General features: G+C 60.3%; 1 protein-coding gene across 9 annotated transcripts; it reads left to right on the plus strand.

Moving 5' to 3' along the window:
- The first annotated feature begins 1,403 nt into the window (after positions 1–1,403).
- Positions 1,404–15,965, plus strand: CAMSAP3 (calmodulin regulated spectrin associated protein family member 3). Of its 9 annotated transcripts, none has more exons than XM_036311986.1 (19): positions 1,404–1,667; positions 7,004–7,257; positions 7,547–7,669; positions 7,744–7,839; positions 8,009–8,041; positions 8,871–8,918; positions 9,156–9,294; positions 9,908–10,068; positions 10,149–10,242; positions 10,315–10,369; positions 10,514–10,587; positions 10,917–10,986; positions 11,094–12,540; positions 13,794–13,933; positions 14,013–14,278; positions 14,612–14,711; positions 15,055–15,161; positions 15,238–15,356; positions 15,435–15,965. In XM_036311986.1, exons 1-19 carry the CDS (start codon positions 1,520–1,522, stop codon positions 15,738–15,740), a joined length of 3,780 nt encoding a protein of 1,259 aa, XP_036167879.1. In that variant the 5' UTR covers positions 1,404–1,519; the 3' UTR covers positions 15,741–15,965. The 9 variants fall into 9 exon arrangements, with proteins under 9 accessions (XP_036167879.1, XP_036167884.1, XP_036167880.1 ...); XM_036311991.1 differs by having other exon boundaries at positions 11,145–12,540; XM_036311987.1 differs by having other exon boundaries at positions 1,405–1,667; positions 9,929–10,068.
- The last annotated feature ends 595 nt before the right edge of the window (positions 15,966–16,560 follow it).

Below are 16,560 nucleotides of genomic sequence, written 5' to 3' on the forward strand. Positions count from 1 at the left end.
ACAAATTCACAGATGTAAGCACCAGCTTCATATCCACAAATACGCTCAGAAAGTGATACATGTCAACACTCATATAAACAAATAACATACAAGCCCTCACACATACGTATACTTATACATACACAATCACACCCAGAAAAACACACCTAGACATACAGGCCCACAAAGACCTGACACACAAACACTGTGCACTCACTATCATACACAGCTAAGAGGCACACAGCAGATGTTTTGATGCAAACACACAATGGAACTCACAAGCAAATATTAAACAAATATCCACAAACAGGAATATACCCAGACATTTACTAGTAGAAATATACCCAGTAACACGCACACAATTGCACTATGTACACAACTATATTCACACACACCTCCATGCTGACATACAATCAGGCTCATAGCACACAAATATATTTACTCACACAATACGCAATTCCTAAATAAATATGCACACTAATAAATGCATCCAGAGATGGACATTCTTACACAATTATACCCACTTCCACAGATTACATATCCTGTCACTCAAGACTGACACCATTATGCAAGTGCCGTCACCCACAAATACACTCATGTAAATACATGTTGCATAAAAATACAGTCCCACATACACACATATGTGCACACACCACACTCAAATGCTCATATACAAATACACTTGGACACAAATACATCCCCATCTACACACAACTGGAGCCTCAACAAAGTCTGTTGATACCACAAATGCACATGCAGATATTTGCAATTATACCCAGTAGCAGCCATTCAAATACACTCATTGATACAAGTAGTCACAAGTACACACACTCTCGTTGTCCCTTCGATATTCCTTCACTGGCCTTAATCAAACCTTTGTACAAAACACAAATACATTTAGGTGTTCACAAATACACACACTCACAAAGCCACCGACACAGACACACACACACACACTCACCATTCCTATATCCTCAGGACACAGACCTACACAGTACGGATCCTCATACACACAACACACAAGAAAAACACGGACACCCCCACACACCTATGCGCACCCGCAGACATCCTCAAATACACCCGTCAGCACCTAAGTACATTCAGGGACACACACAGGTAAGTGCACGCATTTCTGTATGCTCGTAACAGTCAGGAACAGGTGCACCCACGGGAGGACGAGCCCGCACCAATGCTCACGCTCGCATCTAAGACACACACTCGGGCCAGCACACACATTCACAGCACAGGGCCCCCCATCCTCTCCGGTGCGCTCACAAGCACGCACACATGCGCGCCCCCGAGCGCGCGCGCACGCTGCTCCGCAGCCTCCGCCCCACCCTGCGGCGGGGACCGGGCGCGGCGCGGGCACCGGGCGGGGGCGGGGCGCACCTGGGCTCCGCCCCGGGGCGGGGCCGACGCAGCGTCGCGACCGCCGGCGGCCGCACCTGGCTGGAGGCTGCGGCGGCGGCGGCGACCCGGGTGGAGCGCAGCGCAGCGCAGCCGACCGGCGCGGAGCGGGCGCCGCAGCCCCGGCAGCGCCATGGTGGAGGCGGCGCCCCCCGGGCCCGGGCCGCTGCGGAGGACCTTCCTGGTCCCCGAGATCAAGTCGCTGGACCAGTACGATTTCTCGCGGGCCAAGGCAGCGGCCAGCCTGGCGTGGGTGCTGCGGGCCGCGTTCGGGGGCGCAGGTACCCGCTGGCGGGCGGCAGGTGCGGAGGGCGGGCCTGGGAGGTCGGGGACGTGGGAACAATAGCCGGGCCGCCGGGGTCCCCGGGCCTCCGCTGGCTGCTCGGCCCGGGCCGTGGACTTTGGTCGCCCCGCGGCGGGAGCGCGGTGGGGGTGGGGCCGGCGGCCCGGCTCCGCGCCCAGACCCCGATGTCGGGGTCCCAGGTGAGCGGGGCGGTGTCTGCGCGCCGCCGGGGGTTCCAGTGCGGGCCTTGTCTTGCACGCCCTCCTCCCCTTTACACACTCGCATCCTGCGCGCGAGGACCCCCAATTCACACCCGGACACACTCCCGGAGGCCCGGACACACAGCCGCCGACGCCCCACCGGCGCTGCGGGCGGCGCGGGGAGCTCCGGGAAGCCCTTCTTTCGCCCCCACCGCCCCGGCCAGGCCCGGGCTGGCAGCTGTGACTTATTGCCCCATTTCGCCGAGGAGGCCGGGAGCCCAGTGGAAGGGAAATGGCTTGTCCAAGATCGCCTGTGGCAGGGCCCAGGTGTGAAGAAGTCGGGTGGAGGGGGGATGTGGGTAGGTCCCCAGCATTGGCGGCCCTGGGCGGGCTCCGGCAGGGCCACTTGCCAGAGCTGGGAGCGAGGGCCTGCCCATGGGGAAGAAGGGGTTAATTAAGGACCGGGCCTTCCTGTGGGGACGCCCTGCCCACCCACTTGCCCTGCCCACTGGTCTTGGCAGGAGTTGGGCACAGCCCCTCCTCCCTCAGTGGCCTTCCCAGATCAACCTGTTCTGGGTGTGGGTCCCGTGATCGCTGCCCCTCTCCTGGTTCCGCTCAAGCCTGCCTCCTCTCTGCTCCCTGCACCCTGGCATGAGGGCCCGCCCACTCCGGGGCCTGCTTGCCCCAGGGACCTGCTTGAGGTGGTTGGTGGAGACAGACTCAGGCGGCCCCAGCCCCTCACATCCCAGGTGATGAGGCCATAGAGGGCTCACCTTTGGGGATCAGAGTAGGGTTGAGTCCTGGCTCCACCACACCGTGGACTGATTCTCCCAGCCTCTAAGCTCCCATTTCCCTTCTGTAAAAGAAAGCATTCCTCACTGACCTGTTTCGCAAGTGTCTGTGGGACCCACTGCACCAGGACAGTGCAAGAATGAGTGGAATCCCAGTCAGGGCCTTCTCAGGGCTGCTGGGAGGCAGAGAGCCCGGCCCCAGAATCCCCGCTCTGTGCCTGGCACACATGCCGCTACATGGGTGCTCGCTCTTACTGCTGCCGGCGTCGGTATGATGTTTTTATTTAATAATATTATGGTATTCATTGTCCCCTGGCCAGCGGACAGCAGAAATTACTATCCCATTTCACAGAAAGGAAAGTGAGGTCCCTGAGGAGACGCACGACCCAGCTCCCTGCGCTGTGACACCCTCCACGAGGTCTTCCCCACCCACCGCCTCTAAGCAGAGGCCTGAGGAAGGGGGGGCACCAGGCCCCGACGGGAAAGTGGGAACAGAACTCTGCTGGGTTCATGAGCTCTGGGTGCCAGGCCAGTGCTGGGTGTTCAGGATGGATTGGGGCTTGGATGTGGGAGAGTGGGGTATGGCACATAAAACCGTATCGTTGCTGCCGTGAGTGGTGAGTAGAGGGGGTGCAGCAGAGCCCAGGGAGCGGGGAGATCCCTGAAATCTTCCAGGGAGGGGAGGAACAGGGAGCCCTCCTCAGAAGGAGGGCTTGAACCTTGAAGTATGCATAGGAATATGCGGGGGGGAATCCCACGTGCTGAGGCATGGGGTAGGGACCAAGCAGGAGTTCTCCCAGAACATGGGGGTCCTGGTGGTCACCGAGGGAGGCTGAGGATGGGGAGGCAGGTGAGACAGGAGGGCTCTCGGGCCCTGGGTGGGATCTGAGGGCCCTGGGGAGTGTAGACCGTGTTTGGGGACTGACAGGATGAGATCAGAAGTGCCAGTGCCCAGGGGGAGTCGTGGCTGGGGAAGGGGGAGTCTGGTGACCCCAAGGCACAGGTGTGAGGAGGCTGCAGCAGTCCGGCAGGCGGACCCAGCAGAACTGGAGCTCAGAGAGAAGACAGAAAGGGTGCCATCTTTAAGCAAGTTTGGAAACAGCACATGCAGTCCCGCGTGCCTGGTATCAGTGTGTTGTACAGGGAACTGGGCTTAGGTCAGCTCTGCGGGTTACTAGCCGTGTGAGCTTTGGCAGGTTCCGTCAGCCGTCACGCTACGTGTTCTCACCTGCGCAGTGGGGGTAAGGATGTAAGTCCTGTAAGAACTAATGACCAAATGGATGAAGGTCGTCGTGGCGTAAATACATGCTAGTGGTGCTTAGAGTCACCGTCCCCTGTGGCAGCCACGAAGCCTGCTGGACTGGACCACGGTGCGCTGTAAATGTAACATACACCGTGGCTTCCGAAGACGTGGTGCAAACCCCCATGCTGTATCTCATGACGGTGTTTTTATGTCGAGTCCGTGTTGAAATGACAATCTTTTGAAGGTACAGGGGACCCCTGAACAGCACAGGGGCCAGGGGCACAGTTGGGACTCTGTGGTAACTTGTTGTGTTGTTGTTAATCCTCACCCACCCAGGGATATTCTTTCCATTGATTTTTAGAGACACCAGAAGGGAGAGGGAGAGGAGGGGAGAGGAAGAGAAACAATGATGTGGGAAAGGCACATCGCTGGTTGCCTAGGGCTGTGGATAACTTCTGACTCCCCAGAAATTTAACTACATTAGCCTACTGTTGACTGGAAGCCTTACTGATAACATAAACAATAGAGTAGCATGTATTTTGTATGTTCTATGTATTATATGTTGTATTCTTATAATACAGTGAGCGAGAGAAAAGAAAGAAATCATAGGGGCCCTAGCCGGCTTGGCTCAGTGGATAGAGCATCGGCCTGCGGACTGAAGGGTCCCAGGTTCGATTCTGGCCAAGGGCACATGCCCGGGTTGCGGGCTCAATCCCCAGCGGGGGTGTGCAGGAGGCAGCCGATCAATGATTCTCTCTCATCATTGATGTTTCTATCTCTCTCTCCTTCTCCCTTCCTCTCTGAAACCAATAAAGAAATATATTTAAAAAAAAAAAAAAGAAATCATAGGGAAGAGAAGATGCATTTATAGCATTTATTGAAAAAAAATCCATGTATACATGGACCCATCCAGTTCAAACCCATGTTGTTCAAGGATAAACTGTATATTAGGTTAAATGTATTGCTAAATTAATGTTGCTTGTTTCTACTTTTTAAATATGGCTATTAGGAAATTTAAAACTACATACATGACTTGCACTACATTTCTGTGGGACAGCACTGTTCTACAGTAAATGCTTAACAAACATTTTAGAGCATAGAGTGGTGGCCCTCGACCAGAGGGTGGGTGGGGGCTGGCTTCGGCTCTCGGGACATTTGGCACTGTCTGGAGACGTTTTGGGAGGAAGGACATGTGTCGTTACTTGGGAGGAAGGTGCTGCTGGCATCTGGTATTAGAGACCATCTTACAACACAGGACAGCTCACCCCACCCCTTGCCAAACACAAAGAATTATCCGCCCCAAATGCCAATAGAGAGAGGTGGAGGCACACTGGCACAGAGGAAGTGCTTGTTAAACATTAGCTATCTGTGGCAGTGTCTCTCCTCATGGTTTCATTTTGAAGGCCCTGACAAGTCCCGCGGAAAAGAAACTTGTTTAATTTTTGTGGATGGGAGCAGGAAACGAGTAGGAGCTGGAGAGACAGGGAGGAGGGTTTGGCTTTGAAAGATGCCAGGAGGTCAGAATTGATTGAATGAAGGAGGGATGGTGATTTCTCACTGCAGTGGGAACAGAGAGAAGGAACAGGTTTGAAGCAAGATGCTAAGGATTCTGGGAGATGCCAAGGTTACAGCAGGTGCTCAGATGGTAACGGAGGCCATGGTAGTGTGGGGGTGGGGGGTGGGGGCATGTCCGTTTACGAGGCTGCTGAGACAGAGCCACCAGGAGCTCTGCCGTGAAGGGGCAGGTGTGGAGGGGCTGTCAGTGGTGGGAAACCGGGAGGTGCTGGGGGAGGAAGCTTCCGGAGGAGGGCCCGGGCCGAGAGCCCAGGCGAGATACGAGCAGAGCCCACGGTGCCCACGGTGCGTGTTGGATGGCCCTGGCCTTGAGGAGGCTGGGAGCTGGCAGGGGAGGAGCCAGATCTGGGAGGTCGGGTGGGGGTGGGCTGGAAGGAGTGAAGCCTGGAGAACTTGTCTTTCAAGGAGCTGAGCTGAGAGGGGCAGAGAACAGGCACAGCTCTCCACAGAGGTGGGGCGCGGAGTGGGAAGGTCCGGTGTGATTTTAGGGGGTGGGGACGCCCGCCAGGGAGGGGCTGGAGGCAGGATGCTCGAGGCCTGTGATGGGAACCAGAGGAAGGCCTGGCCAGGTTCGAGTGTTCTAAGCACTAGAATCCTGCCCCTGTTCTTTCAGACACACACAGAGCCCCACACACAGAGCCTCTCTGGTTGGATAAGCGTTGGGCCTCCTGGAAGAGCCCGCGAGGCAGGTCCCCGTTGGCCTCAGGCCCCTCTCCCCAGCCTTCTTGGGGTCTCTCTACCCTTGGGTCCTACTTGAGGCCCACGCGGGCTCCCTTAAGCCTCTCCCGACTCTGCTGCCTCACTCAGGGCTGCGTGGCTCTTCTGGGGCCTCATCTCCCTGTTCTAAGCCCCAGCCCCTCACACTGAGCCTCCCGCACCTCCGCCTGTCACCACCCTCTCTTCCCCGCCTTCCTCTCAGGCCGATGGGGCCTGGCACCCCCTTCTCCTCTCCCTCCTCCCTTCAGTCACCAAAGTCAGACCCCTGACTCCGCCCCCCCCCCCAGGGTGTCTGCAGTCTGTTTGGTGCCCTGCCACCTCACCTGTTTGGTGCCCTGCCAGCTCAGCCCCCCAGCCTCCCAGCTGAGGGTGTCCGCTGAAGGCCTGGACTTGAGAGCCAGGCCCTTCACTGCCCAGCTGCGTGGCCTGCCCTAGGCAGGTTGCTGTTCACGGTGCCTGGGTTTTGGAGTTCCCACTTGCTCCCCGGCTGCTGGTCCCAGGGCTGCAGGTGTGAAGGAGCCTGCAGGGAGGCGGTTAGGCATGTTGTATTGTTACTGTCCTCCCCCCAAACCCCCCAAAGACCTCCCCCAGCCGGCCCTCCCCCAGGCACTGCTGTCTTCCGCCCTGACCTGTGCTTGCATGGCCGCCCTCCTGCCTGGACACCATCGCCTCCTCTGCAAACTCCTCCACTTGCTCTCCTGTCTCAGCCAGGTCCCGACTCTCCCTTCTCAGTGCCATCCTGTGTGTGTGTGTGTGGGGGGGGGTGCTCGTGGCCCTGACCTGCCCTCGCCCTCTCGCCCGCCCGCAGAGCACGTGCCCGCGGAGCTGTGGGAGCCCTTCTACACGGACCAGTACGCGCAGGAGCACGTGAAGCCGCCGGTGACGCGGCTGCTGCTGTCGGCCGAGCTGTACTGCCGGGCCTGGCGCCAGGCGCTGCCACAGCTGGAGGCGCCCCCCGGCCCCTCCGCTCTGCTGGCCCTGCTGGCGCGGAGGGGCACGGTGCCCGCACTGCCCGAGCGCCCGGTGCAGGAGGCTGACCTGAGACACCAGCCTGTCCTCATGGTAGGCCCCGCCCACCAGACTCGGGGGCTCCACCCACCAGGCCAGGCTCGCCCCCCCCCAAAGGCTCCTCCCCGGCCAGGTTCCTCCCATCAATACTCCTCCCACCTGGTGTGGGTCCAAAAGACACGCCTATGGCCCTGGAGGACTTGCCTACATGTCCCCCCAGAGCCTAAGGCCTGGCATCCGACCTCAAAGCCCAGCCCACGGAGGGGCTCTTCCAGGACCCCTGCCCCGCCAGCCCCTCCCGCTTCCAGCTGCTCCCCTTCACCCGCGGGCCTTGTCCCCACAGGGAGCCCACCTCGCCGTCATCGACGCCCTCATGGTTGCCTTCGCCTTGGAGTGGACAAAGACGCTGCCCAGTCCCTTGGCCCTGGCCAGCTTGGAGCACAAGCTCCTTTTCTGGGTGGACACGGTAGGTGGGGCCAGGCCAGGATGGGGGGGGCAGGATTGCTGTGACCAGAGCACTGACCCCTCCTGGCCCCCCAGACAATCCGGCGGCTGCAGGAGAAGACGGAGCAGGAGGCCGCCCGGAGAGCAGCGCCCGCAGCGCCCGCAGAGGGGGCGGCCCCCGCGCAGCCCTCGGTGAGGCTGGGCAGTAGGTGGACGGAAGGACAGACAGTCACGGGCCGGGTGGGCAGAGCGGGGTTCCTGCACTGAGGGTGTTAGAGGTGACTCTGTCTTCCTCCCTTTCCCTCCTCCCCTCCCCTCCCCTCCCCGTGCCTGCTCCTCTCATCTCTGCCTCTGGCGTCAGTGCCCCACACGCTGGTACTGGAAGCTGGTTCCTGTAAGTGGGGCCCTCTCTGCCCCGTCTGCCTGCCTGCTTGTCGCTCTGTGTCTGTCTGCCTGTCTCCTCCTCCTCCTACCTCCCCTGGCTGTGAGCAAAGGAGGTGTGACCCCAGCCCTGGGGGACAGGGAACCCCTCTGTGAACCAAGAGAAGAGGGAACTCTCTGCTGTTCACTGAGCGGGGAGCCCCCTCCCCTCCCATCAGTCACAGGGTAGAACTCCCTGTAAGCTGGGAAATGAGCTGAGGCAGGGAGTCCTCCTGTCTCTGAAGGAGGGCCCAACCCATCAGACACATGGTCCTGACCCAGTGGGGCAGGCGCATGGCGGAGACCCCTTCTGGCCAAGAGGAAGGCCCACACCCAGAAGGTGGCAGATTCTTCCTGAGACTCCAGCTTCCTGGGGATCCATCTCACCTTTGGGGGTGGGAGGTGCCCATCCCTGAAGCACAAGGGGAAAGTGACCGCTGAGTGTGGGGGAGGCCTTGAGCTGGCTGGGGTCCCTGCCTTCTCTCATTCCAGGGCCTCTTTCCCCAGCCTTGGGCCTAGGTTGGGGGTTCCTCTCCTTTTGCTTACCTGCTTCCTTTCCCTGAGCTGGGCCTGGATCTTTTGTGGGGGGAGGATTCCCTGCATGGAGGCTGCTCTGTGGGGTCCCTTCAGGCTGGGAGGAGCTGGGGTCCCCAAAGCCGGCCAGAGTGCAGTTGGGGAGCTGGACGGCCAAGGGCTCAGGACTGGGCTCCGGGCTTTCCTCCCCCTGCTCCCGGAGGTGTGCCTGGGTGCCCAGCAAGTCAGCACCCCTCCTGCCCCGCTGACGGCTGCTCCTCTCCCCCCAGCACGCAATTGCCTTCTGTTTGAAGGAGTCGGGGAGCAAACCCCCCATGGTAATGTATCCCCCACCCCAGGTCCCAGGAGCCCCTGCCCCAGCCCCCACTGCTGGCCTGGCTGCTCGAAGACACCTCCTCTGCCTTGCTGCTGCCCTTCCCCCGCTCCAGGCTGGCCCTCACTCTGGCTCTGGGACCCCCCTCGTGGCGGAAACCCCAGTCTTCCCTGCCCCGCCTGCATGACCACTAACCTGAGGGCCAGCCTGACCTCTGACCTGACCTGACTCCCACCCGCAGATCCGGTATCGCAAGGACCGCACTGTGGCCCGATGTGCCCCCTGCTTTCCCACCGTGACTGGCCTCCAGGACCTGGCCAGTGGGGCCGCACTGGCCGCCACAATCCACTGCTATTGTCCCCAGCTGTTGAGGCTTGAGGGTGAGTGAATGGGCCTGGGCCAGACGCCCTCCCCGGAGCCCAGCGTCCTCTTCCCCTAATTCACTGTGTGACTTCACATAAGTGTCTAAACTTTTCTGAGCTTCATATGACTCACTCCTGCAGCAAATATTCCTAGCGTGAACTGTGTGCCAGACTTCATTTTAGAGGCCAGGATCCAGTGGCTCACATTCTAGTTTGGAGAGAAAGACAGCAAGTTCACCTGGAAGAACATTCCTGATGTCAGGTGCCCAGAGGGTGCTGGGTAATCAGGAAAAGCTTGGTGTGTTTTTTTTAAGATTTTTAGAGAGAGAGCTAGGGAGAGGGAGAGAAACATCGATCCTACTGGGGATTGAGCCCACAACCTGGGCATGTGCCCTGACCGGAATGGAACCATGGCAGCCTTTCGGTGCATGGAGGACACCCAGCCACTGAGCCACACCAGCCAGGCAGGGAAAGCGTTTTGAGTTGAGTCCTTGGGGGACTAGTGCCCAAGGTTTTGGAAGTAGCCGTGAGAGACCTGAGGAACAGCCTGTCCCAGTACCCGCCTGGTGACGGCGCCTGGCACTAGACCCACCGGAGGCCTCCTTTTCCCGGGGCCCCTTCTCCTTCTCAGACCGGCATTCTGCCCCCACAGAGGTGTGCCTCAAGGACCCCATGTCGGTGGCGGACAGTCTGTACAACCTCCAGCTGGTGCAGGATTTCTGCGCCTCCCGCCTTCCTCGTGGTTGCCCCCTGTCCCTGGAGGACCTGCTTTATGTGCCACCACCCCTCAAGGTAAGGCCATTTCGGGCATGTGGGCATGTGGGCATCCAGGACCATGGGTCCCCTGGGCTGACCCTGCCTTCCGCTTCCAGATCAACCTGGTGGTGCTGTTGGCTGAGATGTTCATGTGCTTTGAGGTGCTGAAACCTGACTTCGTGCAGGCCAAGGACCTGCCTGACGGTCACGGTGAGGCCCAGCCCGGGGTCCAGGTGGGGGGTGGGGGCCACGCTCTGACTGACCCGCCTCTCTCTGCTGCAGCCGCCTCCCCCCAGGCCACAGAGGCCTCCACCCCTCAGAACAGCAGTGGCAGTAGGTACGCTTTTCCCATTGGGTGAGAGTCCACAGCCGTGACGGGCGCCTCCTCCCACTGGTCACTGGGACAGGCCTCAGGGATGCTCTGCTCTACCCCGGGAGAGGTGAGGGAGGGGTCCCATGGCTGACGTGCATCTCTTGGCAGTTCTCCTGTCTTCAACTTCCGCCATTCACTCCTGTCACCTGGTGGCCCCCAGTCCCCACTCCGAGGATCCACAGGTGAGGCACAGGGATGTCCCGGGAAACCCCCGCCCAAAAGACTGCCCAGCTGAATTCATGTTGTCACCTTGTGACCCTCCATTGGGTCTCTTTGGCACATGGTAACACGCATTGACCCCCACACTGACCCAGTGGCTCAACAGGACTTCCTAATAACATTAAATGGCCCCCAGCTATCCATCCACATAATGACCCATGGGTGACTCACCCAGTGAGACCCCCTGGCCAACCCCACCCATGGTCCCCAGTGACCCCGCCCCCTAGTGACCAGTGAGTGACCCCGCCCCCCCATAGTGACCACCAAGTGACCCCTCCCCAACCCTCCCCAGGCTCACTGAAGTCCTCCCCATCCATGTCCCATATGGAGGCCCTGGGCAAGGCCTGGAACCGGCAACTCAGGTGAGTGCATCTCAAGGGCCTGGGCAGTGGAGAGGGCTGGGCCAGGTTGGGGCTGGGGTGGAGCCGGGGCTTGACCCAGGGGCTGACCCCTCCCTCTGGCCGCCCAGCCGCCCCCTTTCCCAGGCTGTGTCATTCAGCACCCCCTTTGGCCTGGACAGCGACGTGGATGTCGTCATGGGAGACCCGGTCCTACTCCGCTCTGTCAGCTCAGACAGCCTGGGCCCCCCGCGCCCTGTGCCGGCCCTGGCCCCTGCCCACCCACCCCCGGAGCCTGGAGACCTGCCTACCATCGAGGAGGCCCTGCAGATCATCCACAGTGCCGAGCCCCGGCTACTCCCAGACGGGGCTGCTGATGGCAGCTTCTACCTCCACTCACCTGAGGGGCCCTCCAAACCCCCGCTGGTCTCCCCCTACCCACCCGACAAAGCACCTGCCTACTTGCCCCACCTCGAGGGCCCCTCAAAACTGTCTCCCTGCCTGGCAGGGGAGGTACTGAATCCACCGGCCCTGTCTGAAGGCTCCCCGAAGGTGGGGCCTTCAGCCTCAGCTGCCAGCAACTCTGAAGTGAAGATGACCAGCTTTGCTGAACGCAAGAAACAGCTGGTGAAGGCCGAGGCCGAGGCCGGAGCGGGCTCCCCAGTGTCCACCCCAGCGGAACCAGCGGCCCTGAGCTCAGAGATGAGTGAGCTTGGAGCCCGGCTGGAGGAGAAGCGGCGGGCCATCGAGGCTCAGAAACGACGAATAGAAGCTATCTTTGCCAAGCACCGCCAGCGACTGGGCAAGAGCGCCTTCCTGCAGGTGCAGCCACGGGAGGCCGGAGGGGAGGCCGAGGCCGAGGCCGAGGTGGAGGCCGAGGCAGGCCCTGCCCCTGGTGGGGAGCGGCCAGCGGGGGAGGGCCAGGGTGAGCCGTCCCCACGGCCCAAGGCAGTGACTTTCTCACCAGAACTGGGCCCAGTGCCCCCCGAGGGTCTGGGGGACTATAACCGGGCAGTCAGCAAGCTGAGCGCTGCACTGAGCTCATTGCAGCGGGATATGCAGAGGCTCACAGACCAGCAGCAGCGGCTCCTGGCCCCGCCCGAAGCCCCCGGACCCACCCCACCTCCTGCTTCGTGGGTCATCCCTGCCCCCACGATGAGTCCCAAAGCTGCATCTGCCAGCCCTACGCGGCGAGCCCCCGCTGTCCGGCGCAGCCCCGGGCCTGCTCCCAGCCCAACACCCCGCAGCCCGAAGCATGCGCGGCCAGCGGAGCTACGACTGGCACCCCTGACAAGGGTGCTCACACCCCCCCATGATGTAGACAGCCTCCCCCACCTGCGTAAGTTCTCGCCGAGCCAGGTGCCCATGCAGACGCGCTCCTCCATCCTCCTGGCAGAAGGGCCACCTCCAGAGGAGCCCATGGCCAGGCCGGGCCTCATCGAGATCCCACTGGGCAGTTTGGAAGAGCCCTCGGCCGAGAATGAGGGGGATGGGAGCCCCCCTGATGCTGAGGATTCCTTAGAGGAAGACGGTTCTTCAGAGGGAGTTCCCCGCTCTGGGCTGGGCTTCTTCTATAAGGTGAGCCACCTTAGCGGGTAGGGCCAGGGATGCATGGATGGATGGTCAGGGCGTAGGGAGGTGCGGGGGTGGGTTGCTGGACCGGTGGGTGGACCAATAGATGGAGTTAGTGGATGGATAGAAGGTGGGTGGATGGGGGCTAGGTGGCCACATGGGAGTGGGCAAGTGTGTGCGGCCAGATGGACAGATAGGTGGGGTGTGTAGACACACAGAGGGTAGATGGGTAGACAGACAGATGGGGTGTGCAGATGGATAGATGGGTGGGTGATGGACAAAATGGACACATAGGGCAAGGGTCTTCAATGACATCTCCTTCCCCTCCTGCTGTTTCCTTCCCAGTGGCCTTGCCAGTTCCCCTTCCTGTCCCTGTCCTATATCCCGTTACTCTTCATCCTCATGGCACCCCAGCCTGGGCCACCACCTCTCACCTGGACACCTGCCGTCACATTTTAAAAACAGATTTTTTTTTATTGATTTCAGAGAGGAAGGGAGAGGGAGAAACATCAATGATGAGAATCATTGATCGGCTGCCTCCTGCACGCCCCCACACTGGGGATGGAGCTCACAACGCGGGCATGTACCCTGACTGGGAATTGAACTGTGACCTCCTGGTTCATAGGTTGATGCTCAACCACCGAGCCACGCCGGCCAGGCTGCAGTTATATTTTGACTGGTATACACTGACCTCTTCTCCCAAGTACCTGGCCATTTCCAACTGAGCAGCCAGAGATTTTCAAAAAGTGCAGATTGGTCCTTGCCACTGTCCTGTTAAAACCCTTTGCCCTTACAATTAAAGCCAGTCCTTAGGCCCAGCCTGACCCTGTGCAATGCCAGTCTCCCAGCTCCGCGTCCCCGACCAGCCTCCTGCCGCCCCACATGCTTGCGAGGCTTGTGCTGGCCTCAGGGCCTTTGTACTCGTTCCCTCTGCTCTCCACCCTCCTCCTCTGAGTTGCTGCCTTCAGGAAGCCTTGCTTGGTGCCTCTCTACATGTAGACTGGCAGCTGCCGGTCGCTGTGGTATCACATTGCCTTCCCCACTGGGCTAGTGCTTTATGGGAGCAGCACCCAGGTCTGCCCTGCCCGTGTGTCAGTACCCAGCACATGGGGCTCTGCATAACGTGGGCGCCAACTAAATACCTTTAGAACAATTACAAAACCGCAAGTACAGGTGAGTGGCTGGCGGGCTGGGCTGACTGGTCAGACTGTAGCTGTGCCAGGGGAGAGACACCAGCTGGACTCAGTGCCTGCCCCCAGGATGAAGACAAGCCCGAGGACGAGATGGCCCAAAAGCGAGCCAGCCTGCTGGAGCGGCAGCAGCGGCGGGCGGAGGAGGTGCAGCGCCGGAAACAGTGGCAGGAGGCCAGGAAAGAGCAGCAGAGGGAGGAGGCTGCACGGTGAGGCCGGGCACAGGCCAGGGACCCTGCCACCAGAGACCCGGTCACCTGTCTGACTGCTTCCTCCCTCCACCTGTAGGCTGGCCCAAGAGGAGGTGGCCCCTGGCCCCCCAGCCCCCACTGCCAGGGCCCCAGCTGAAGAAGAGGCGGGCCCCCGGCGTGGGGAGTTCACACGGCTTGAGTACGAACGCCGGGCCCAGCTGAAGCTAATGGATGACCTGGACAAGGTGCTGCGGCCGCGGGCCGCAGGCGGGCCAGGCCGGGGTGGACGGAGGGCCCCGCGGCCACGCTCTGGTTGCTGTGATGATTCTGCCCTGGCTCGAAGCCCAGCCCGTGGCTTGCTGGGTGAGGACCCGGTGGGGAGGGGGTGGATATGCTGCAGGGGCCATATGTGGGCGATGAAGGTCTCAGGTAGGACTCTCCTGCCTGCTAGGTGAAGACTTCCTGGGGATGTGGGGGTTGCAGTAGGGTAAGGGCAGTTGAGCAGAGCTGGCTTAATAGTTGAAGCTCCTTGGGTACGTTTGGGGGTGCGAGATTTCTGCTCGGGGCTACATAGGGTGAGGGTTTAGGGACAGGGATGACCTCGCATTCCCTCCCGTCTTCCAGGCAAGGCCCCACTGGGCACTTCGGGAGGTAAGGGGGCTTTGAGTGGGGTCTGATCCAATGCACTCTCCCTAGGTTCCCGGCTCAGCAAGGTCTACTCCCAGTCTACCCTGTCCCTGTCCACAGTGGCCAACGAGGCCCCCAATAACCTTGGCGTGAAGAGGTCCACATCTCGGTGAGCATGGCCGGGGCAGGTGGTCTCTCCAAGTCTGTATGTGCATGTGTGAGCTTCTGAGCGTGACATGGCATGGGTGTGTGTATCTGCCACTAAAGGCTGCAAGGGCACCTACAAGGCCTAGGGCGAGTGTCTGTATTGAGGGACAGGACCTACGGATGTGCCTGAGGCAGGAGAGCGAGGGCACTGCATGGACTTGTGAGTGTTGTGAGTGTACAGCGTACACGCACGTCTCCCCTCTGCAGAGGTTGCAGGCTGTTCCATCCCTAGTCCCACTGCAGGCTGGCAGCTTCACTTCCCCTCCCCCACTGACTGCATCTCCACCCCATCCCTTTCCGTGTAGGGCTCCGTCCCCATCAGGCCTCATGTCTCCAAGCCGCCTTCCTGGTGGCCGTGACTGGGAGAACGGCAGCAATGCCTCTTCGCCGGCATCAGTGCCTGAATACACAGGTGAGTGGGACTCCAGGTGGCCGGTGCTGGGCCCTCCTTTTCCCTGGTCATCACTGCTGACTGCCCTGCCCCCTAGGTCCCCGGCTGTACAAGGAGCCCAGCGCCAAGTCCAACAAGTTCATCATCCACAACGCCCTGTCGCACTGCTGCCTGGCAGGCAAGGTGAACGAGCCGCAGAAGAACCGCATTCTTGAGGTCTGTGCCCAGGGGTGGGATTCAGCGGGAGGGGTGGGGGCCTGGCTGTGCTGGCTGACGGCCTCCCCTGCCCACCAGGAAATTGAGAAGAGCAAGGCCAACCACTTCCTGATCCTCTTCCGGGACTCAAGCTGCCAGTTCCGGGCCCTGTACACTCTGTCAGGGGAGACAGAGGAACTGTCCCGGCTGGCAGGCTACGGCCCCCGCACCATCACGCCCGCCATGGTCGAAGGCATCTACAAGTACAACTCAGACCGCAAGCGCTTCACCCAGATCCCCGCCAAGACCATGTCCATGAGCGTAGACGCCTTCACCATCCAGGGGCACCTCTGGCAGAGCAAGAAGCCCACCACCCCCAAGAAGGGTAGCAGTACCCCCAAATAGCCCTGCCCGGGTGGTGCTTGGCCACCACCCTCTCGGAGGACATTCAGTGGGGACTCCTGGGTCCTGTCTTGTCCCTAACCTTGTCTGGGTGGGGCTGGAGTCCCCACCCTCTAATTTTCGTCTCATCCTGCTGTGGGGGCTGAGCTGGGAGGTTCAGGGACTCAGGGCTCAGCTTAGCCCCCTGTCTGTCCTCCCTACCTTCTTGAATAAAATAATTTAAAGTGACCTGGAGTGCTGGCATCTCGGAGGCTGGCTGGGGCACCTGGTGATCTCTGCCTAGGAGGGTTTTCCACACTGTTTCCTGTCTCCTATTCACTCTTGAACCTGCCCAGTCTCCTCAGCTCCCTTGCTGGCCCTGACACAGCTCTGGCCAAGGCCACATCTTCCCTGCCAGCACCCCCACCCCATCCCCATCGCCACTTCTCAGCTCCTTTACTGACCTCTTGGACACAGGCGGCTTCTGACCAGCCCTCCTCTCCCCACAGCCTTCCCATCCCTGCTCACTGTTTTCCTCGCCAGCGTGCCTGTTATTATTTGCCTCGCCTGGCACTTGGTCTGTGGCCAACTGCTAAACTCGATAGTCTCTTCCAGCCGCCTGCCTACATTTCTAGGCTGGTTACCACCCCTGAACCAGGGATTCCCATGTTGTCGCTTCAGAGCTCCTGGCATGGCCAGACGCCCGACAGGCCCTACACCATAAGCTTGAGCCAGGCTGGGCTCTGTCTCCCTGTAGCTCTGACATGCCAGGGAGGGACCAGCTTCCCAGTGCCATCCAATACCGCACACTTCACCCCCTAAAGCCTCTTCTGTGCTTTATCGC

This window comes from Myotis myotis, unplaced genomic scaffold (assembly GCF_014108235.1).
Source record: "Myotis myotis isolate mMyoMyo1 unplaced genomic scaffold, mMyoMyo1.p scaffold_m19_p_6, whole genome shotgun sequence".
Lineage (NCBI taxonomy): Eukaryota > Metazoa > Chordata > Mammalia > Chiroptera > Vespertilionidae > Myotis > Myotis myotis.